Here is a 22826-nt window from a genome sequence, read left to right as displayed (position 1 = left end):
AGCCGAGCCAATCCCCTACTCAAGACTCATTTGGGCATTTGATACTTGCCCCATCCACAATCGCTCAGCACTTTTTTATATATCTGTTCAATACTTATTTACGTTAACGTCTGTCTCCCCCTCTAGACTGTAAGCTCGTTGTGGGCAGGGAACGTGTCTGCTAATTCTGTCATATTGTACTCTCTCAAGCACATAGCACTGAATCTATACCATTGAGTGATTGACTGATCGATCAAGATCTGACCACCCTTCAACCCAGCTTCCCTGAGGGAGGCGAGGGAGAATGGATGACGGCAGGCTCCCCGAACGATTGCTCGAAGGTGAACTGAAATGAGGCGACCCTTTAAAGAGGCTGTGAAACGTGGTCTCGGCCAACACGACGTGACAGATGGATGCCGGGAGACAATGGCGCCGGGCACATCAGCCTCTCGTGCTGCGACGAGGACAGGATTGGATTGGAGGAGCGCTTCGAACCGAAGCTCCAGAGGATCGCGGGATTAAAGAGTGAAATGGCAAATGGCACCAGGCACCAGCGAGCGTGTCGGCACAACAGGGGCCGTCAGTCCGTCGGTCATCCATGAGCCTTTTAAGCCACTCCTGCACCCATGGGTAAAATTCACCCCCGATGGCGTCATCCTTGAATACGAAGGACAAATAAATATAGAGTTACCTGCCGGCAAGGCCCTTCGATCCTTTGAGAGCTCTCTCGTGCTAAATGGTACAGCTCTTAAGCCTTAGAGCTACTGGTAGAGCCAGAGCTCTCGACTTGGTGCCAAGCCCAACCGGGGTCTCAAATCAAAACACTTTCTTGCCCATTCCCCTTTTCACTTCCTCACGTTTTAACCGGCCAGAAAGGACAGTCATGAGAAGCAACGTGGCCTAATGGTCAGAGCACGGGCCTGGGAGTCAGAAGGACCGTGGTTCTAATCCTGGCTCGGCCACATGTCTGCCCTGTGACCTTGGGTAAGTCATTTAACTTCGCTGGGCCTCAGTTGCTTCAGCTGTAAAATGGGGATTAAGAGTGTAAGCTTCATGTGGGACAGGGACTGTGTCCAACCTGATCAATTTGTATCCACCCCAGCATTTAGGACAGTGCTTGGCACATAGCAAGCGCTTAACAAGTACCATAATTATTACTATTTTGATTCCCCAGAAAAGGCTTCCATGGGCTCCGCAGTTCAATATTTAGCAGTCTTCTCTGGCTGGTGACTTGCTTCTGACCTCTTATCTCTCAAACTGCAGCTTAGAAACCCATCTCTAGGCGCCCCACCTCCCCGTCGGCAGATTCTGCAGAATTCTGATGTCGAGGCGGCAGTTCCTGGTTAAAGAGGACCCAGGGTGAATTGGATGGAGATGGGACAAAAGGGAAAGTTGAGTGTTATCCACTCACAACTCCCCGTATATGGTAATTGAATAATAATAATAAAAATTACAGTATCTATTAAGCCCTTACTCTGATCCAGGCACTATACTAAGCATTGGGATAGATAGATACAGCCATAGCTCTGCACCCTCAAAATCTTGGAAGGGAGAAGGAGTTGTTTTCTCCATTTTACTACTGAGGAGATCCGGGCTTAATGAAGGGGGACTTTCATCAGTGGAATTTACGGAGCGTCTCTGAGATGCTGAGAGAGTGGCAGACGATCAGGCCGCAGTCCTTGCACTTGAGAGGTTTACGGTGTAATGAGAGGAAGAGGACAAACCAAGAAACATAAGCATACATAAAAGCCATACGAAATCAGGCAGCTGTCACCCAGATGACTGAAACGTGCACTTAGCACCGATATATTTATATCTATCCTCAGGACTTAGAAATAGGCAATTATGAATCCGATTTTGGCATTCATCCTCCTCCCCACTGTCCTCTCATTCTTCCTCTCGCTCCCTCAGTTTGTGAATAATTTAAGTCCGACGGTTTGCGTTAGATGGCGAGCTGCTGGAGGGCAGGGAATGTGTGCTGGCTTCTGTCGGTCAGTAAATATCCTGGTCCTTCCAGAGTGGCCTGAACATCTACTTCAGACACAAACCTGAAGATTCCTGCTGCGGGGGAAGCTGGGGAAGGAAGTCTGACCTTGCCTCCCCAAGGACACAGCTGGACTGGGCACTGTCCTCTGAGTGTGACACTCTAATCCCTGCTTCCAGGGAAGTATCGCATGACTCCAGGGACATGATCTCAAACTGAACTTCCTCTTCCCTCTCCCTGCTTCTGCTGGGAGGTGCCAGCATTCCAAGGTACAGAGGCCAGAGAGTGGGCAACAGGGCCTTGGGAAGGCCCCCCCCCCCCCCCAGTCTGGTCTTCTCCAAAATTAGAATATTAATAGCGATATTTGTTAAGCCCTGACGATATGCCAAGTATGTACTAAGCCTGGGGTAGAGACAAGATAATCAGGTCAGATCAGGTCCCTGTCTCTGATGGGGCTCAGAGTCTAAGGGGTGGAAGAACAGATAATTTAATCTCCATTTTCTAAATGAGGAAACTGAGGCACAGGAAAGTGAAGTGATTTGCTGAAGGTCATCCAGCGGGCAAGTGGGAGAGCTGGGATTAGAATTCAGGTTTCCCGTCTCCCAGGCCTAGGTTCTCTCTACTAGGCAAAACTGCTTCTCCGAGGACATTTATAGAGAGGGGTTGGAGTGGGGGGCCGCCTCCTCCCATCCCCCCAATCCAGGTAGTGCCTTGGGAGAGAGGTAGTGTGGTCTAGTGGAAAGATCATGGCCTGGGAGTCAGGAGACCCCGGTTCCGCCATGCGTCTGCTTTGCCTGACCTTGGGCAAATCACTTCACTTCTCTGGCCCTCAATTTCTTCATCTGTAAAATGGGAATTAAATACCTGTTCTCCCTCCTCCTTAGACTGTGAGTCCCATGTAGGACGAGGGCTATGTCCTACCTGATTATTTTGTATCCACCCCAGTGCTTAGTACAGAGTAAGTGCTTAACGAATCCATCAATCGGTGTTATTTATTTAATGCTTACTGTGTGCAGAGCATTCATTCAGTCATATTTATTGAGCACTTACTGTGCGCAGAGCACTGTACTAAGCGCTTGGAAAGTACAATTCGGCAACAGATAGAGACAATCCCTACCCAACAACGGGCTCACTTCACTCAGTGCTTGGGAGAGTAGAATATAACAGAGCTGGTTGACATGTTTCCTGCCCACAACGAAGTTACAGTCTAGACGGGGAGACAGACATAACTAATGCTATATACTAATATTATACTAATATAAATAATTTACGGTTATGTACGTAAGTGGCAAGAAAGTAGCCTGGGCCTAGTGGAAAGAGCATAGGCCTGGGAGTAAGAAGGACCCGGGCCACTTGTCTGCTGTGTGACCTGTGTGACCTGGGGCAAGTCACCTTAACTTCTCTGGGCCTTGGTTACTCTAAATTGTGATATTTATTAAGTGCTTACAATGTGCCAAGTACTATACTAAGTGCTGGGGTAGAACAAGATAATGGGCCTCACAGCCCAAGTAGGAAGGAGCACAGGGATTGAATCCCTATTTTGCCTATGAGGGAACTGAGGCACAGAGAAGTTAAGCGATTTGCCCAAGGTCACACAGCAGGTAAGTGGTGGAGCTGGGATTAGAACCCAAGCCCGTGTTCTTTCCACTAGGCCACACTGCTTCCTTCATCTGTAAAAGGGGGGTTAAGACTATGTCCCAGGTAGGACATGGACTGTGTTCAACCTGATTAACTTGTATCTACCCCATAGCTTAATAATAATAATAATTATTATTATAATGGTATTTGTTAAGTGCTTACTATGTGCCAAACACTCTACTAAGCCCTGGGGTACGTACGTGATAATCAGGTCCTTCTTGGGGCGCACAGTCTAAGTAGGAGGGAAAGCAGGTATTGAGTCCACATTTGGAAGATGAGGTAACTGAGGCCCATAGAAGTGAAGTAACTCGCCCAAGATTACTCAGCAGACAAGTGGTGGAGCAGGAATTGGAACCCAGCTCCTTCTGACTCCCAGGGTCGTGTTCTTTACACTAGGCCATGCTGCTCCTCAGTGTGTAGCACATAGTAAGCACTTAATAAATGCTATTTATTGATTAATTAATTAATTTTTTTTTTTTTAAAGTGCTGTGAGGCTGAGGGTGGGTTGAAAAGCCCAAGTGCCCGGGTGTCCATGAGAGATTGGGGGTCGGGGAAAAGAGGAGCGGTGTCGTCTTAATCACCTTTATTATTACTACCAATATTAAGATTCATTCATTCAATCGTATTTATTGAGTGCAGACTGTGTGCAGAGCGCTGTGCTAAGCGCTTGCAATGTGACAATCCCTGCCCGACGACGGGCTCCCAGTCTGAAAGGGGGAGATGGGCAGCGGAACAAAACAGTAGCGTCAAAATAGATTATTATTATTAATAATGATAAATAGAATCATAGCTGCATACAAGTCACTTTACTTCTCTGTGCCTCAGTTACCTCGTCTGTAAAATGGGGATCAACGGCGAGCCTCACGTGGGACAACCTGATGACCCTGTTTCTCCCCCAGCGCTTAGAACAGTGCTTGGCACATAGTAAGCAATTAACAAATACCAACGTTATTATTATCATTAATAAAATAGAGTAATAAATGATATATGGAGATGTACAGGAGTGCCGTGGGGCGGGGCGATGGGGAGGGCTGGGCGGGAATTCCGCGACGCCCCGGAAAGCGAGGCTCCGAGGACCTCCGGAAGGGGGCGCTAAAGCGATGCCGCCGGCGCGCAGGCGCGTTGGAGGGCGGGGCCGATCCCGCGGGCCAATCGGAGGACTCGAGAGGGAGGCCGTCACGTGACCGGGCGGGGGCCGGGCGCGCTCCTGGGCCAATAAAAGGGCTCCCGGGGCGGGCGGCGTGGCGCGCATCTGCAGCTGACGGAGCTGTCTTTGGGGGGCTGAGAAAGGAGGAGGCCGCTGGACCCCTTTTGTCGCCGGCTTGGGTGCGCGGGGAGGAAGAAGAGAAAGCCCCAGCGGGTCCGTCAGGCCGCCTCCGCAGCCTTCGCTCCTCTTCCTCTTGGTGAGTCCGGCCGCCCCCGATGGCCTTTTTTTTTAAAAAAAAAAATAGAGCGAGGAGGGCGCGCGACCCCCAGGCCGCCGCCCTCGGGCCCTCGCCTCTTCCCGCCGCGGGGAGGGAGGGAGGGAGTCTTTTGGCGCGCGCGCGCGCGCGCGGGCAGGACCGTTTTCCGGAAGTGGAGCGGGGTTGCGGGGAGCCCGCGCGCGGGAGGGCGAACAACGGCCCGCGCGCCGGGGTGGGGGGGGGGGCGCGTGCGAGGGCGCGCGACGCCGCCGGCCCCGCGCGCGCCCTCCATCCCCCCTCCATCCACCCCGCCCTTGGCGCGCATGCGCGTCCCTTCCTTTGGGCCTCCATGTGCCCGGGCCCCGCGCCTCAGGGCGTCGCAGGAAAGGGGGGAGGCGTCGAGGCTTCCCCCTCCTCACCTTTGTCGTCGTCTTCTCTCCCCCACAGGATGAACCCCTCCTTTCTGGGCTCCGCCATGGGATTCCTCGCGCCGCTTCCAGCCCCCCGGAGCCAAAGAAACTGGAGACCAGAGCTGCCCATACGCAGCGTATAGCAGTAACCCCCTCCTCAGCCCCCCCCTTCCTCGTCGTAGTTTACAGTATTTAATTTTATACAGTATATTATTTATTACCGCGCCCTCATACCTCACGTCCCGTTTACACATCCCGAGAGGCCGCCCGCGTCATCGGCGGGGAAAGCGCCGAGGCAATGGAAGCGACGACGGCGCTGGCGACGGGCGCGCTGGCCGCCCGGCCGCCCGGTCCGCTGGTGGACTTCCTGTGGATGCTCGTCCTGGGCTTCGTCATCGCCTTCGTCCTGGCCTTCTCCGTCGGGGCCAACGACGTGGCCAACTCGTTCGGCACGGCGGTGGGCTCCGGGGTGGTGACCCTGCGGCAGGCCTGCGTCCTCGCCAGCGTCTTCGAGACCGTGGGCTCCGTCCTGCTGGGGGCCAAAGTCAGCGAAACCATCCGGAAGGGCCTCATCGACGTGGAGACGTACAACGCCACCCAGGAGCTGCTGATGGCCGGCTCGGTCAGCGCCATGTTCGGTACGCCGCCGGCTCGGAGCAGAGGGAGGTCCAGCCGCGGGCCGGTCGCCCTCTTCGGAGCGGGGGGAAGGTGACCGTGGCACGCCGGAGGTCGAGGCGCGGTCAGTTACGTCGGCCAATCTGGTGACCCCGCGTCCACCCCAGCGCTCGGAACGGGGCCGTGCACGTAGTAAGCGCTTCGCGGATGCCAACGTTATTATTAGATTGGGGGAGGCACGTTGCGCCGCCGCTGCACGAGGTGAGTCACCTGCAAAGCTTGCACGAGGTAAGTCACTTTCTCCAAAACTCGCCTTTCAGGTTCCGCCGTGTGGCAGCTAGCGGCTTCGTTTTTGAAGCTTCCTATTTCGGGGACCCACTGCATCGTGGGCGCGACCATTGGCTTCTCCCTGGTGGCTAAAGGACAAGAAGGCGTCAAGTGGTCAGAGCTGCTAAAAATCGGTAGGTAGGCGTCGACGCAAACGCTCTGCGGGTTGGCGACTGCGTAGGTACATTCTCTGGCTGCTGTAGAAAACGGGCTCGGGGGAATGTTGGGACGGGCTTTTCCACCTTAATAATAGTGATGATGGCATCTGTTAAAGCGCTTACTATGTGCAAAGCACTGTTCTAAGCGCTGGGGTAGATACAGGGTCGTCAGGATGTCCCACGTGGGGCTCACAGTCTTCATCCCCATTTTATATATGGCACATATCTCTGAGGCACAGAGAATAATAATAATAATAATGTTGGTATTTAAGTGCTTACTATGTGCAGAGCACTGTTCTAAGCGCTGGGGTAGATACAGGGTCGTCAGGATGTCCCACGTGAGGCTCACAGTCTTCATCCCCATTTTACAGGTGGGTTAACTGAGGCACAGAGAAATGAAGTGACTTGCCCAAAGTCACACAGCTGACAGGTGGCCGAGCGGGGATTTGTACCCGCGACCTCTGACTCCCAAGCCCGGGCTCTTTCCACTGAGCCACGCTGCTTCGCAACTGCACCTTGACAGTTGGACTGTGATACCTTGTATCATAGACTCACCTGCATAACCTTGCTGAGTTGTGTTTTCTTTTTTTATTTTTCTTTCCCCCACCCAGTGTTGTCTTGGTTCATCTCTCCTCTTCTTTCTGGAATCATGTCTGCAATTTTGTTCTTCCTTGTCAGCACATTTATCCTTCACAAGGTAAGCACCACATTGCTGGTGTCATCTTTCAGTTTACTTTTTGAAGGGGGCTGTACCAGTGCCGAGCACAAAATGAACCAAAACATTCCAAATTTTTAAAGCTCTAATGTGGTGGGAGAGAATAGTGAAATTTTCTGTCGCTCTGTTTCTGCATGACTCCTGACCAAAACCCATTTTCTTGCCTTGGAAAGGGTCTCAAAGTAAGAATCAGCTAGGACAGAGATGTTTGGAAGCGCGCTCAGAGATTTAAATGCTTGAAGTTTATGGCTTTTGTAGCCTGTCCACGTCTTTGAGGCTACCAGTGACCTAAAAGAAATTGGGGTTATGATGTTCCTCCCCCTCGACACTCTTTATCCTTAGAATGATTGCCTCCAGTTGCCCAGAACTGGGGGGAGGTAGCTTCTGCTAGTGAACACTGAAGCAACCATTTTGTTTTCTAAACTGAGAAGTCTTTGGAAGAACCTGAGGGAAAATAGGGTAGGATTCTGATGTAGCGCAGTTACAGTGCCCAGGTAAAAGTGTGCGTGCCCTGCCATACTACCCAAATGCCACCTTATCTTGTTTCGAGGTGAATGCTTCTTAGGGCTCCATTGTAGGGCTCCAAAGCAAAGGAAATCAGAGATGGAAAAATCCTTATTAGGTCATCTAGTCCCAGAGGCAGGAATGGAACCGCTTCCTGCCTTTAATGTTTTGTTCTTTGTCCAGTCTGGTTCAAAATGTCTCTAGGGAAGGATCCTCTCTCCTTTCCCTCGTGAATTTTTCCCCCCCGCGCCATTTCCCCCATCCCCCCCCCCCGGTCAAGCTACATTTGGTAGCTGTGACTTTATTTCCTGCATCTGTATGCGTAGGATGGTGTAGAATTGCCAGATATGGTACTGACCAACTTAATACCAGTATACTCAGGTTAGCCCTCTTAAGTGGTCCCATGAAAGTTTTACCAGAAAGCACTGAGGTTTAGTCTCCTAGGAATATGTAAAGAAAGTGTGGTTTCCCAAATGCAAAACAAAGTGAATTCATTCAATAATGATTTCAAAAATAACGCTCAACTAGCAAAATATGTACCAATATTGAAAGATTTCTTTAGAGTACTTGTGTGATCCATATCCTGTTCAAAAAAAGCACATCGCAGCTTTTATGTGGGACAGGCATTTTCTCTAACCTGATTATCTTGTGTCTGTACTAATCTTAGTATAGTACACAGCACATAGTAAGTGCTTAAACTGTATTATTTTCAGGTCTACCATTATGAAATGGGCTTGAATCACTCTACTTTTCCACTCTACTTCTCTACTACTTCTCTACTTCCCTTCCCACCCCCACCCCCCCCTTGTAAGTTGGAGTTTGGCTGGAAATGTGAAAATTCGGTAATGGAAGATTCGGCTGCACTGCAGAGCTACTAAACCTCGGGAAAAACTAATGCATTTTCATAAATGTCTCCTTCCTACAGCCAGCCATCTGACCGTAGTAAACGATGAGCCACTAAGCAGTCCCTGGTGACTCTTTAAGCTCAGAGAATGGGCTAGAGTTTTCCCCCTGAGTTTCTTCCCCTAGAATCAGGGGTTTGTCCTTCCGGACAGCAAGACACCCAGACTTGACTCTGGAACCTTTCTAGTGAGTCAGAATAGATCTGGGAAGCTCAATTAGCATAGCCAAGACTATCTCCTTTGCCTCTGAGTTCTAGCTTGAGAAGTACAAATGTACTTCTTGCTTTAAGGGAACATGAATGGCTATCAAGCTTATTGTGAGGAGGGTGGAATCTTTTTGGGTCTTTTTGCTAATGCTATTTAAGCACGTATTAAACACGGTTCAGTGAGATGTAGGAATGGAATTTCCACATCATTTCTGAGAAGAAAAGGAAGTGAGTTAAAATTAACCAAAGATTTGGGATGGCAGTCATGCTTTAGCCTGGTCCAAGTTCATCTTCTGTCCCTTAAGAAACTTTGGCTTTAACCAGCCCATTCTCCTCAGAGACTAAATACTTAGGTATAGCCAACTCAGTCTTTAGAGGCTAATTCCATTTCTGGACTGTTCGTGATTCTTCCTTCTCCTTGCTGCTCATCAGTAGCTCCATGACAGCAGAGGAGGAAACCTGACCTGACTCTAGCAGTACTTTAGTGCTCAAAAGTAAAGGTTAGGGAGTACTAAAGGGTTTTGGATATCAGCTGGCCATGATCTTGCGGCCCCAAACTTCTAAAGGCAACTTAAGCTGGTTTTATGTTCCGAGTCGGAAAAATCGCTAGTGGGTGTGGCCGTTGTTAGAATAACACAAAGGGAACCCGACCTTCCAAGTAAAATCCAGCTATTAATATAGGGGCCAGAGGCAAATACTGGGGACAAATACAAGAAGAGGGCAGATTGAGAAGGAGTAGTAGAGAGGGTGACCAGGTGACTGCAGGACTTGTCCAGCTAGTTCGGGTAGCCCAAAGGTTTGAGGTGGTTTCTTCCCTTTTATGGACATCAGAGTGGTTCTTCCCTGTCTGCTCCGCAGAACGCTTAGTTTTGGCAGTCTGGGCTCAACGCCTTTGATAGAGGAGGGCCTCGACTTGCGCGGGTCTGCTGGAGGGATTGCAGATTGAAGGGTGTGTGTCTTTTTCAGGCTGATCCCGTTCCCAATGGCTTGCGAGCTTTGCCAGTCTTCTATGCCTGCACAGTTGGAATTAACCTCTTCTCCATCATGTACACTGGAGCCCCTTGTAAGTAAACGTTAAAATATTGAAATGTGAAATTTTTGAGCAATTTAAAAACCTTCATTAAATGCCCAATTTACCCCTTTTTGCTTTACAGGGCTGAAGTTTCCTAGAAGGTGGCTGGCCTGTGCCCATTACAGAAGGCTGCAGGCTAGTGTACGCTGTTAACCTAGATAGCTTTCCAACCAGAGGCCGGCTCAGACTCTTAAAAATCACTACAGACCTTTCCTCTTTAGTCCTCACAGGAAATACAGATAACATGATCTTCTCCTTGTCCTCCTCCTCCTCCTCTTCCTCCCTGTCCCTCCCTTCTCCTCACCTGTGATGACCCTTTTGGAATCAGTTGGGGACCCGACTGCTGGAAGAGGCTTTTAGCTTTATACTGCTCCAGTAATGTGAAAACCCAGCCCGGAGTCTGACTGCTGTTGGCCCTTACTTTTGCTCCCTAAATTCTAACATAATCCCCCCCCGAGTCGGCCTGGCCAAGGATGGTCTCAGCTGGCGGGAGTGCACTCGGAAGAGGAGGTCCTGCAGCAGAGCGGAAAACTTGGGACATGGAAAAGATTGTCATGTTACCTTAACATTGGGTTTGGGGCAGAGTGTGGATGCTGGGAATATTGCGTATTGTCTTTAGATAGAGGAACTGCAGTCTCGGGGTGTGGGAAGAGCAGCACAAAGACTTGTGATGAACTTCTTGATAGGTCCTGGATCAAGTGACAAAGTTCTTTTGAGGAAGTTACGTACAATAGCTCAGTTGTTCAGGGTTCAGTGGCTCACGTCTTGGATTCTGAAGAATCGAGTTCACGCCCCTTTCTCTTGGGGGTACCTCAAGGTAACCACAGATCGGTTCCCCTACCCTCAGGGTTCCTCTAGGGCGATTCACCAGAGCAGATGGAAGTAGATGTCAGGGAATCCTTGAAGAGCACCCCCAAGAGAAAGGGGCGTGAGCCGGAGAGCCCTCCAAGGTGCCTGCATCACCAGTATGTCACCAAAATGAGTTTTCCAGAGAGATGGGAGTCTGCCAACCCTAAGCAAACTGACCAAAAACCTCTCCGACTCTCACCAGGATCTCTGGCAAGGGGTGCTCCCTCCCAACTGTGGCATTCAGTGCTTCCCACGCACCAGGCAATACCGTTTCCATTCTTTCAATGATATTGCCCCCTTTGTTTTGAAAAGGCTGCCATGTTCCCCAACTCTAAAATGATCGGTGTAATGGAGGAAGCAAGTTTTGTAGATTCTGAAATTGATGGCTATGAAAATGTGACTAAGATTGAGAAACAAGCCTTGTGGTTTCCTTCAAGAGTCTGAATCCCCAAACCCATTAAAAAACTTAAATAACTGGTTCTTATCCCAGTGGGCTATAGAGAAAAGCTAATGTTTTGGGTGAGGGGGCAGTTTTAAACTTCTGACTCACATTGGTTGTCAGGAAAAAAATGTTAAAACAGGAAACAAATTCTCTGGGTACATCTTCCTCCTGCTGGACTGTAGTGGGCTTCCTTCACCAACTCAGAACCTATTTATAATCTTCCATCATATTAAATCTGGTAATGTAAATATTCATCCTTAGAGAAATGAGATTTTGTATTTTGACTGGTTAGCTAGGGCAAAATAATGTGAACTTTGCATCTTGGATTTTTTCCCCCCCTGCATACCCCACCAAAAAAACCTGGCCTGTTTTCTCTTTAAATTCTGGGGAGCTCAGCTGTGTTAAAACATCATCAAAACTGTCTACATGACCTATGACTACATAGAATATGCCCAATCTAAAACAGGACTTTGCACATAAGTGATCTTTGTGCAGCTAAAATGGAATCAATAAAACTGCTTTAGGGGTAGTAGGCTTTACCATAAATTAAAACTCGAACAGACCTTGAACCAGAATGACAAACAATCGATCTTGCCAAAAACCAAATATAATTAGCTCAGCAGAAGCGGCAGGTTAATGCCTTCAACAAAAAGCGAAGTAGTGTTTTCCTCTGCCGCTTGGATTACTGATAAGGATGCAGGGAGGAGTAGATCTTGCTGGAGCATATTGCAGATAAGAGTCCATACTGATGGCCCCAGAGCTAGAAAACAGGTTAAGATTTTTCAGTGTGGTGAATAGAGATTCTTGGCTCTTCAAAGTGGTCGTGCCTGCTGTATTAGTAAAGCTTGAAACGACCTTCTGAAAGTTTGCATGGGAAGGGGAAAGGACTGCTTCCCAAACCAACATTTTGAGAGCTTGGGGAATGCCGACCAAATTCGGGAATATTAGCCTTTTAAAACTGGTCCCTACCATCTTCTCTCCCCCCTCCCCCTGCCAACACCTTTTTTCCCCCAAGTAAGTATCAGTTCAGGTGTCCCAGTTCTACCTCCTTACACTGTTATTTGGGTCAAATGCAAGGAAAACAGGCCGCTGTAGCAATTTGCTTTTGATACTGAGTTTGGTTGGGGCATCAACATGTCCACTGAGGTCTAGATTGGGGAAGAGGATAAGACAGTGCTTACAACCCTCGTTAATCTGTTCTAAATAGGGAAAGGAAAAACCAACATGTGAAAGAGCTTAGCTTCTGATGGTGACTTCATCTGGGCACCTCTAAAGTGGGTTAAGCACTTCAGATTTTTATGAATGATCATAGGATTTTCATCAAATTGAAGCTCAGGTCTTTTGTCATAAGGGCTGATGCTGGGCCTGGGAGGTAGCCACTAAACTCGAGGGCCTGAGAAACACATGGAAGAGCTCCTATGAGGGGGAAATGTTACGGGGCGGGGGGCTGTGGCCCTGGGGTTTTCAAGATCGATTATTTTATTTCCTAGTGCTGGGCTTTGACAAACTTCCTCTGTGGGGTACCATTCTCATCTCGGTGGGATGTGCAGTTATCTGTGCCCTTTTCGTCTGGTTCTTTGTATGTCCCAGGATGAAGAAGAAAATCGAGCGTAAGTAAATCACTTTTTTTTGCAAAATCTAAGAACTACCATGTTGTATAGATCTTTCCTAGTTTTTCCTATTAAAGGCATGGGGGAGAAGAGGGGGTTTGGGTGGGATGGATTAGGGCGCCCCTGGCCCCCACTTAATGGGGTGCTTAAGAAGGACTTCATTCAGGGGGCTTATGGACCTGGGAGGTAGTACCGAATTTTACCAAATTTCCCGGCCCCGGAGAAAGAGCCGGGGTGACGCTCATCCCGTTTTAATTAATGCACATGCTCATTGTGATTTGAGCTCTAGTAGCTCAGCCGAGATCAAGGTTGGCAGCAACAGTCACTAAGCTTGAAAATGATTTCTTTGGAAAGTTAACCATGGGGTGACATTCTTGACTGCAGGGGATGTTTGTTGCCATAATATTTGGTTGAAAGGCTTGCAACCTTCAAATGTGCAGGACAACAGTCCTTGAAGCCCCACTCCCAGTTTTCTCCTTTTTCAAATGCAGTGAGATTTCCCAGGTCCGGTGACAGTTTTTGGAGTGTGGGGTTGCCTTTTTTTTTTTTAAAAAAAAATGGCATTTGAGGGAATAATTTAGAATGAGTTATGCCAGTTTAATAACATGGCTAAATGCTTATCCCATTTTGCCACCTTAACTTTTTTTTTTTTTGCCTGAATCATGTGCCTCCCTTTAGCTGCCGAAATTCTGACAGTGAGCAGGTTTCCCCCTTCCTTAACTTTGCCAGGTTCCCAAAATCTGTTACGCGGTTGGATTTTATCCTGTACAGAACCTGAATGACGCAGACTGCAGTAGTGTGAGCAACCTCACGAAGGACTGCGTCATTGCAGCAGAGCCTCAGTCGGGCTCTCTGCTGGCCTAGCTGAGCGGGGCCGGTTGTTAACGGGAACTACAGAACTTTCCAGCCCTCCTGCCATTTCTCCCCCCACCCGCAGTAGTCTTGCCGTGAGGCATGGTCACGGATCAGACGTGTTCTAATCGTGAAGTTGGAAACGTCCAGAGAATTGATTTTTTTTTTCTTTTTTTGAAGTACTTAACCCCCCGAGTGAGGTCTAGCTGAAGAATTTTGTACGGTTATTTACCGTATTAGTGAGGGTATTTTGGGGGGCTTGGTTACTCGGTTTCCTAAACGACCGTTGTGAAGATTGGTGGCGGGTGGCCTATTTTAAAATAAACTGTACTTCAACTACCCAATAAAACTTTGAGGCTGCCCCACCCCATGGCATTATTAAATTATGCAGGATGTACTGTTTGTTTAATTTTGTTGCCGAGTGAAAGGTGAGTATTTTACTGGCTGGCTTTCTCCGAGGATTATTGACACCTGGATGGGAGACATCTCACGTAGTGTTATTGAACTGGGGGTGGGATCTCTTCACTCAGCCAGATTTGGGGAGGGGACGGTGGGGTGGGACTGGCCTACTGAAAGAGCTTTCAAAGAGAGAAGTGGATTTGGAGGCAAGTGAATGAAGAGGTGTGCTTAGATTGCCGGTTCTTTATAGGAGAAATCAAATGCAGCCCCTCTGAGAGTCCCCTGATGGAGAAAAAGAGCAGTTTGAAAGAAGACCCCGAGGAAACCAAATCATCCCTTACTGCTGAGAATAAGAGTCCCGTTTCTGACGGGAGCTCCGTGGCCCTCCCTCTGCGGGCAGCTGTGGAAGAAAAAACCGTCTCTTTCAAGCTGGGAGACTTGGAGGAAGCTCCAGAGCGGGAGAGACTTTCAAGTGTCGACTTGAAAGAAACCAACATAGACGGCGCAATGAACGGTGAGTGAGTCGTGTGATCGGTCAGAAGCTGGGGTGGATTTTGACTCCCCGATTAGGGGACGTATGTTGTTTTTAGACCCAGATTTTTCCTGAATTGTAGTCAGTATTCGTGCTTTCTTGGTAGGTGCCGTTCAGTTGCCCAGCGGCAACCTCGTCCAGTTTAACCAAGCAGTCAGCAACCAGATGAACTCCAGTGGCCATTACCAGTACCATACCGTTCACAAAGATTCTGGCTTATATAAAGAGCTGCTCCACAAGCTACACCTGGCCAAAGTCGGAGACTGCATGGGAGACTCTGGAGACAAACCCCTGAGGCGCAACAACAGCTATACGTCGTACACCATGGCGATTTGCGGCATGCCTTTAGATTCATTCCGTGCCAAAGAAGGCGAGCCGAAGGGGGAGGAGATGGAGAAGCTGACCTGGCCAACCGCGGACCCCAAAAAGAGAATCCGTATGGACAGCTACACCAGCTACTGCAACGCCGTGGCCGACACCCACCCGGCAGCCGACGTGGACGAGAGCGTGAAGGTGGAGATGGGCCACGGAGACAGGAAGGGAAGCAGCGGCTCCCTGGAAGAATGGCACGACCAGGATAAACCCGAGGTGTCCCTCCTCTTCCAGTTCTTGCAGATCCTCACGGCCTGCTTTGGGTCGTTTGCCCACGGCGGTAATGATGTCAGGTGAGTTGGTGCGTGTTCCCAACCTGAACTGGCGCATTGTGGGTTTTGGCCTCTACAGTGCACCAGTAAATATCTGGGCCCCTGGCCGATTTCATTTGATCCAAAGTGGAATTTGGCACCAGACTGACTTGGTGGTTCTGGTATTTCCACCTGGCTGGATTAATGGCCTCTCCTCCCACTCCCCCATCTCTGTTTGTTTTCCAGCAATGCTATCGGCCCGCTGGTTGCTCTCTACTTGGTCTATGAAACTGGAGATGTTGCTTCTAAAGTGGCCACCCCAATTTGGTTGCTGCTGTACGGTGGTGTTGGCATTTGCATTGGCTTGTGGGTCTGGGGAAGGAGAGTGATCCAGACCATGGGGAAAGATCTGACTCCAATCACACCCTCAAGGTAAGTCGCGACAAGAAGGTAACATCTCGTTTAGCTTCTCACCTCCACCTCCACCGTCCTCTTCAGTGGATGGCTAGCCCTCAATCCCTCTGAGGATATTTATCATGCTGTTGCCTGCCTCCCCGAGGCTTATGGGCAGATGGATGAGTTGGTTACAGATAGACCACCCCCCAAGAGCTTTTGGTTTCGTGCGATATGGCGGTTCGGGATGGGCGCCTGATTCGTTGGCCATCTGCCACCGTGAGCTTTCATTGAGCGTTTGGGCCAGGATGCCGCTAGGAAGTTGGAGAGGTCATCTGCCGCCATCCCATTTGGCTACAGCGTTCCGTGGTTGGGAGAATAGGGTTCGTGTGAATGCGGCCCCAGCTTTGGACACAGTATTGCACACGTGTTCCTCAGTGTCCTCGCAACAAGACGGTCCCTAGGCCTGCCAGGAGAATGAGTGGGAGGGCCATTCAGCTAGGGGCCGGGGATTCCCTTCAGTACTGAATGAGCAGCTGAAGCAAGTCTCACGCAAAAGGCACAGTGTCCGGCGGGATTTGAAGCTTTTATTGACCCAGAGCTGGCTAGCTTCCGTCCTCCCCCTCCTCACAAAAGCATGGCATGCTGACTTCTGGAACGCCATCTTGCCCTAACAGTGGCTTCAGCATCGAGCTGGCATCGGCGCTCACTGTGGTAATCGCTTCCAACGTCGGCCTTCCCATCAGTACGACTCACTGTAAAGTAAGTGACGCCCGTCTCCTTCCCGTTTGTGTGGTTTGCACGCTGCCGGGGTGGAGTGAACTGCGCCATTAAAATGAATTACAGAATTACCCCTGTCGACTCCGGGCGTTTTCTCCAGTATTTGCTGGGAAACTAATTTCCTAGAACTTCCTCGGCTTAAAACGTTTCATTTATCGGGAGTCTTGTCGATTCCCGGAGTCCCGATGGGCTGAGTTCAAGGAGGCGTGGGAGGGAGGAATAGAGCCGGTCCCTGCTGCTCAAATGAGCATCAGAGGTGGGCTTCTAAGGCAGGGCCAAGGTCCTCAATTACTGCAGCCACTATGATTGGGCTCTGCTAGGGCCTTAGCCTCCCTCGCCCTTTCTCACGTGTAGGGGTTAGTAGGACTCCCTAAGCAGTAATTACTAGGCCGTGTGAACGTCGACTTGGCACGCGGTTCTGGGAAACTAGAAGACGGGTGGTGGGGACGACGACCTACCTAAAAGCGAGGCTCGAGGACTAACTCCCTGAACGGTTTCTCATCCTCCAAGGTGGGCTCTGTGGTCTCGGTCGGCTGGCTCCGCTCCAAGAAGGCTGTGGACTGGCGCCTCTTCCGCAACATCTTCATGGCCTGGTTTGTCACGGTGCCCATCTCTGGAGTCATCAGTGCTGGCATCATGGCACTCTTCAAATATGTCATCTTGAAAGTGTGACGCCATTAACGCTAGGACCATACCTGCACATTCCTATCCCCCACAGAGTGGCTAACAGTGTTCTAGAGGGCTCTAAAAAATAAGCTTTATTTTTCAGAGTTCTCGAGTAGCAGGAGGAAAAGTTTCCTCGTGCTAGAAGAGCTTATATGCTAAATATGACCTGTCTCGAAATTAGCTGTATAATAGCTGGGTCTCCACTGATAATCATTGAGGTTCCATTTCCTTCTGGGCTGTGAATTACTGTACATAGTTCTTCTTTTGTATCAGGCTTCAATTCCATTATGTCTAATGTTGTCGCTGGAAGATAATCCCTTACGACGTCTGTTGCGGACTTTCAGGCTGGTTGACGGCAAACAGATGGGGGTCATTTGCTTTGCTAGATTCACCAGCCTCTGCTGAACTGCACAGGGGCCACCTATTTTTTTTTTTTATTTTTAGTTTTGTTTTGTTTTTTTAATACCCAAGTCTCCCCAAAGAGGAGATGGGGGTGTCCTGAGAGCTGCAACATGTATTTCACACCACTTCCAAGCAGTGACAGGTTGCCCCGTGTGCAAGTCCACTCCTGAAGGCATTCTGGGGCCGGGAACAATGAAGTGAGCTGCAATCTGTCCAGCTTTGCCAACATTTCTTTCACTGAATGTGTTGTTACTGCTGGGGTTGGGGAGGAGGGGAAGGGGGAAGAAAAAAAAGCCTTATGGCAATCTTGTGTCCTTTCTTAAAATGTAAAATCCTAGTTTTAAGCCCTAATTTAGGAGGTGAGGGGGAAGGGAATGGGGAAACAAGGGCCTGGGGCATCTCCATGGGCCATAAATGTGTTCCTGGTCTTGAGTTTCTCACCTGACTGCAAGATTGGTCCTTGGAAGATGGTGACTGGTGCCATCCCCTCCTGTCCCTCTTTTCCCCTTGGCTCTTGTAGCTTAGTGAGGTGGGTGAAAGGAGCAGAGTGTAAAATTCACACATTAAATGTGAGACATTACAGCCTTCCGTGCTCATCTGTCTACCTCTAAACAAATAAAAAAGCCTACCTTTTCTAGAAACAATTTAACTGTCAGTTTTTTTTTCCAAGTGATCTGTGGATTTTACTCTGGTGACAAATATTTCCCTGCCACTTGGGGTGGAGTCATGAAGGCTGTGGGAGAGTAAAGACTAGCTAATTGACCTGGGGGTATCAATCCCCTTAGGTTTAACACTTTCCGGGGCCATGGTTTCAATCTTGGGTCCTAGCCACTCTTGGACTTGCCAGTCTGACAGCCCCCGAAGTTATTTTCCCCCCAGAACGGTAGCTGGCCTGGGGTAAGAGCGGGAAACATTGAAATGTAATCAGTGGGTCACCTTTCCCTGTGACCTTTAGGGAGGCCCTTTGTGTCCCTGCTGTACTGAACCTGCTCTTGGCTGTGATCTTTTCAGCCCCAGGCTAGGTCAGTGCCTAGCTTGTTGAGCTGAACTGAATTCTTTCAGTCTCTTCCTCACTCGGTCAAGAATTACGTATGGTAAAAAAAAATCCCCAACGGGTTGTTGGGGCGTGGAACAAAAGCAGCATGCCTAATGGACAGAGCAGGGGCCTGGGAGTCAGTAGGATCTGTGTTCTAATTCTGACGCTACCACTTGTCTGCTGTGTGATCTTGAGCAAGTCACTTAGCTTCTCTGTGGCTCAGTTCCCTCATCTGGAAAATGGGGAGTATGACCGTGAGCCCTACGTGGGGCAGGGACTCTGTCCAACCCCATTATCTTGTATCGAGTGCTCAGAACAGTGCCTGGCACGTAGTTCTTAGACATCGTTATTGTGTTATTTTCAGGACTGGGTACCCATTGATGCCTCCTGCAGTAGGAGGGCTTTGAGCAGGTTTGGAAACCTGCAACCCTATTCTCATCCACCCCATCTCCTGCACAAGTAAGGGTTCGGGGTGATTCAGTTGTATTTACTGAGCTCTTACTGCGTGTGTGGACCAGTGTACTGAGGGTTCGGGAGAGTGTAATATAAAGGAGTTGGTAGACCCGTATCCTTCCCGCAGGGAGAAGCAGAAAGCTTTCCCCGCCGAGCCGTCTGGGACTCGCTGCAGCAGTGGAAGCGTGCCAGAGGGGAGGCTGTTTGGGCCTGGGCCAGACTCACAGCCTATCTGGAACCGTAGGCCAGTGAGCAACAGTTTAACAGGACTTTACTGTGCACTTATTCCCCCTCTTCCCCTCCTGGTGACTTTGAGTCAAGCTGGCTGGTCATCCCATGGACCATTCTCACATCTGCCATATAGAAAACCGGCAGCTCCGGCCAAGCGGGCAACACAGGACAGACTGTTCTCTCTGGTCCAGATGAGTTGGCTATAAATTAAGACTAAAGCCTGAGAGAGGCCAAGGAGAGCTGCCAGTTACATAACACTCGTGGGTCTCCCCGGCTGCCGCTTACCTTGCTGAGAGGAGGAGGCTTAAAACAGGCTCACTCCCTACCTGGCAGGAAGTGAAGTTGGTTATTTTCATTCTCGATCTCACCCCTCACCTCCAGGTGATGCGGAGGTGACAGTCACAGCTTTAAATACTGCTCATTAAGCTGGATTTTGGCACACCCAGTCATCGGGGTGGGAGGGAGAGGAAGCGTGTGTGCCTTGTGACTGGACTCAAGCCCGGTCTGGGTACAATGAATTAGGCCACTCTGCGTCTGTCAAAAACATCTTATCACACTTTCCACCCGCGGCTCCCAAGGACGAAGAACCTTTCCGCGGCCACCAGAGCTTAACCTGAGGAGCAGGTTACCAATAAAAGAAGGGCTTTCCTTTTAGTCCCTGTTCGCAAATATTTCTCTTGCCCCTTTCCCCCTAGTGCCTCCTTGAATTCTGGGGCAGTCAATAGCATTTTTTTATTACTTTTTTGAGCTTCCACTATGTGCAAAGCACTGGAGAGTGCCAGGGATAGTTAGTCGATATATAGGAGGGAATGGAGTCTACCCTATCTCCATATAGCAGACATATACCTGCCTTCAAGAACCTTATAGCCTAGCAAGGAAATCATACAATAAATTCACAGATAGGAGGAAGGTAAAGTGGATATGTGGATGAGTGAATGGGTAAGTGATGGAGTTTTTAAGTCGTCGTTTGGTGGTAATTGTTAATAATTATGGCATTTAAGTGCCTACTCTGCCAACCACTGTAGTAAGCACAAACAAATCAGGTTGGACACAGACAGTCCCTGTCCCACATGTGGCTTACAATCTCAATTCCCATTTTACAGATGAGGTAACTGAGGCCCAGAGAAGTGACTTGCCCAAGATCACACAGCAGACAAGTGGCAGAGCTGGGATTAGAACCCACGACCTGACTCCCAGGCCCGAGAGCCAATACAGAAGAAGCAGTGCGCTTACTCTGTGCCAGATACTGTACACAGAGCACAGACTTGGCAGTCAGAAAGACCTGGGTTCTAATCCTTGCTCCACCACTTGTCTTGCTGTGTGACCATGGGCAAGTCTCTTAACTTCTGTGCCCGTTACCTCATCTGTAAAATGGAAATTAACAGTGAGCCCCTTGTGGGACATGGACTGTGCCCAACCCGATTAGCATATATCTACCCCAGTACAGTGCTTGGCACATAGTAAGCGCTTCCAAATACCGTTAAAAAAGCCAAGATGGTAGTTGGAATGTATCTGAGGGAGAAGGGATAATCATCGGGGAGGGCTTGGAAGACGTGGGGAGCTGAGATCTGACGAATGTGGATGGGGAGGGAGCCCCAGGCATGAGCAAGGGGTTGTCAGAGGCTGAGCCAGGGGAAAAGTTCATGGAATGACTGGGGTGGGGCATTCGATTTGGAAAGCAGAACAGTCTCTAGTCCTTCAGCCCAGGCCCATTAGAGCTGTTTTTCAGCTGGTAAGTCCCTTCAGGAGTCTCCCTCAGCAATAATTGATCCTCACCATTTTGGTGCCCCAAGCTCTTGCTACCGCCCAGAATTTCAATTGTTTGATTACTGGGAGAAGAAACTCAAGTTGCTCAGTGATTTGGCTGGAACCAAGTAATGTCAAAACCCCCTCTGTCCAAGTCCGTGAGCCCCATACAAGGTGCCCTTTGGCAAAGGAGTCAGTTTTCTTTCAGTAAAAGGACCCTTGGGCAAAGCCAAGCTACCTGGCCTTCAGCAGCCCTGGGAAAAGTGCCCCCCAATCAAAATATAGTCATCCCGTAGAAGCCACTTGTGAGTCCTCCCTACACCGAGCAGGTGCAGTGATACCAAATCTGGGGTTATGTTTCTGTACTTGGTCTTTCCTCAGGGAAGAATCGCACGGCAGCCAGTAAAGGAAATGACCTCCGACGGCAAGTGTACTCGAGTGACAGAGATGCAAGGGGCTTGGAGGCACATCCCATGAGGTCCGTAGCTCAGTCTGCCGGCCAGGTGGGTTCTAGACCCGGCATGTGAATTGATGATCTGCTTTGGTCGAGTAGTGGTGCCCTGAACTGAGATTTGAGCTTCTAAGGATTCTGTCCCTAGTTTCCTCACCTCCTCCAGCCTCACACTTGGGTGTGATGTGAGACACCTTTTCCCTCTTTGGGCCTGAATTCCCCTTTCCCCCTTGACCTCCCCGCCTCCCACAGAACAAGAGAGTAATTTTGACCCGAGTCCCTCTAGAACCTAAGCTCCTGGTGAGCAGGGAACGTGTCTACCAACCCTGTTGTATTGTTCTCGTCCAAGTGCTCGATAAATACAATTAATTGATCCTCAGGTTGAGATAAACCGAGCAGGCCACAGTGCTTAGCTTCAGTCTCGTGGTTCCCTAGAGGTGACCCTCTTTATTGGCCTCCTGTGGCCAGAGCTTCTCAGGGTGCTAGGCCAGAGGGGGTGCCACCTTTCTGACCGTTTGGGATCCGAGGCTGGACCTCCATTTCCTTTAAAAGGTGCCGAGGAGATCTCCGTTGCCTACTGCAGCTCGGGATGAACTCACAATCTGGAAGACTGGAAGACTGGACTGGAAGACTGCAGGACCCGTGAAGGCTAACTGGATTGTTCAAGGTCACTTGGGTCAATGACCTCTGGACAGTTGATATTTGCCTCACCCTCAACCCCATAGCATTTATGACCCTATCTTTATATATTATTGTTAATTCCTTATTAATGTCTGTCTCCCCTTCTAGATTGTAAATTCCTGTGGGCAGTGAATTTCTCTGCCAACCCTGTTGTTTTGTACTCTCCCAAGCTCTCAATCTAGTGCTCTGCACATAGGGCTCAATAATTACCATTGATGATGAATCGGTCAGTAGTATGGATTGAGCCCTAACTATGTGCACAGCACTGCCCTAAGCACTTGGGAGAGTGCACTAGAATTAACAGACAAGATTCCTGCCCTCAAGAATCTTACAGTCTAGTGGGAGAGACATACTGAGAAGAGAGGGCAAGGGAAGGGGAGAAAATAGAAAACTGGGAAACTTGGACAGTCTCTCTTGAATCGAGACACCCCATAAAGCGGATTTTAGTTCTCATCTCCTGGCCCAATAAATTATGTCTGGCCCCGGCCAGCTGAGTAGGTCTTGGCTCTGGGCTCTATGGAACTGAGACCAATCTGGTCCGAGGATGGGTTGGCAGACAGTTGGTGTGGATCCTTTAGCCCAGGGTAGGGGAGGTTAGTGCCAACAGAGGAAACTGGTGACTTTATGATTTAATTTTACAAAAGGGATCTGTAGAGTTTTCACCCAAGACTCCCTGGCAGATGAGACCATGATAAAGAAAGAATCGAGAGAGGTGTGGATGATAATAATAATAATTGTTTTTGTTAAGCACTATGTTTCAGGCACTG

The 22826-nt window shown here is 49.5% G+C and overlaps 1 protein-coding gene across 1 annotated transcript; it reads left to right on the top strand.

Annotated features, from left to right (window-relative positions):
- The first annotated feature begins 4828 nt into the window (after positions 1-4828).
- SLC20A1 (solute carrier family 20 member 1) lies at positions 4829-18105 on the top strand. The gene is made up of 11 exons (XM_029075343.2): positions 4829-5004; positions 5452-6052; positions 6350-6490; positions 7126-7211; positions 9808-9904; positions 12695-12814; positions 14316-14579; positions 14704-15262; positions 15467-15652; positions 16291-16375; positions 16904-18105. The coding sequence occupies exons 2-11, from the start codon at positions 5713-5715 to the stop codon at positions 17063-17065; spliced, it is 2040 nt and encodes a 679-aa protein (XP_028931176.1). The 5' UTR covers positions 4829-5004; positions 5452-5712; the 3' UTR covers positions 17066-18105.
- The last annotated feature ends 4721 nt before the right edge of the window (positions 18106-22826 follow it).

The sequence above is a fragment of the Ornithorhynchus anatinus genome, chromosome 11, assembly GCF_004115215.2.
Source record: "Ornithorhynchus anatinus isolate Pmale09 chromosome 11, mOrnAna1.pri.v4, whole genome shotgun sequence".
NCBI lineage: Eukaryota > Metazoa > Chordata > Mammalia > Monotremata > Ornithorhynchidae > Ornithorhynchus > Ornithorhynchus anatinus.
Note: the sequence above shows the minus strand (reverse complement) of the source record. Positions and strands in the feature narration are given on the sequence as shown.

What these genes read in the sequence shown, in the direction of transcription:
- SLC20A1 (XM_029075343.2), top strand. Translation starts at nt 5,713, where the DNA reads ATGGAAGCGACGACGGCGCTGGCGACGGGCGCGCTGGCCGCCCGGCCG. An exon ending in CATAGACGGCGCAATGAACG is followed by an intron (nt 14,580 to 14,703) that starts GTGAGTGAGTCG and finishes CTTTCTTGGTAG; the next exon opens with GTGCCGTTCAGTTGCCCAGC. An exon ending in ACTCCAATCACACCCTCAAG is followed by an intron (nt 15,653 to 16,290) that starts GTAAGTCGCGAC and finishes TTGCCCTAACAG; the next exon opens with TGGCTTCAGCATCGAGCTGG.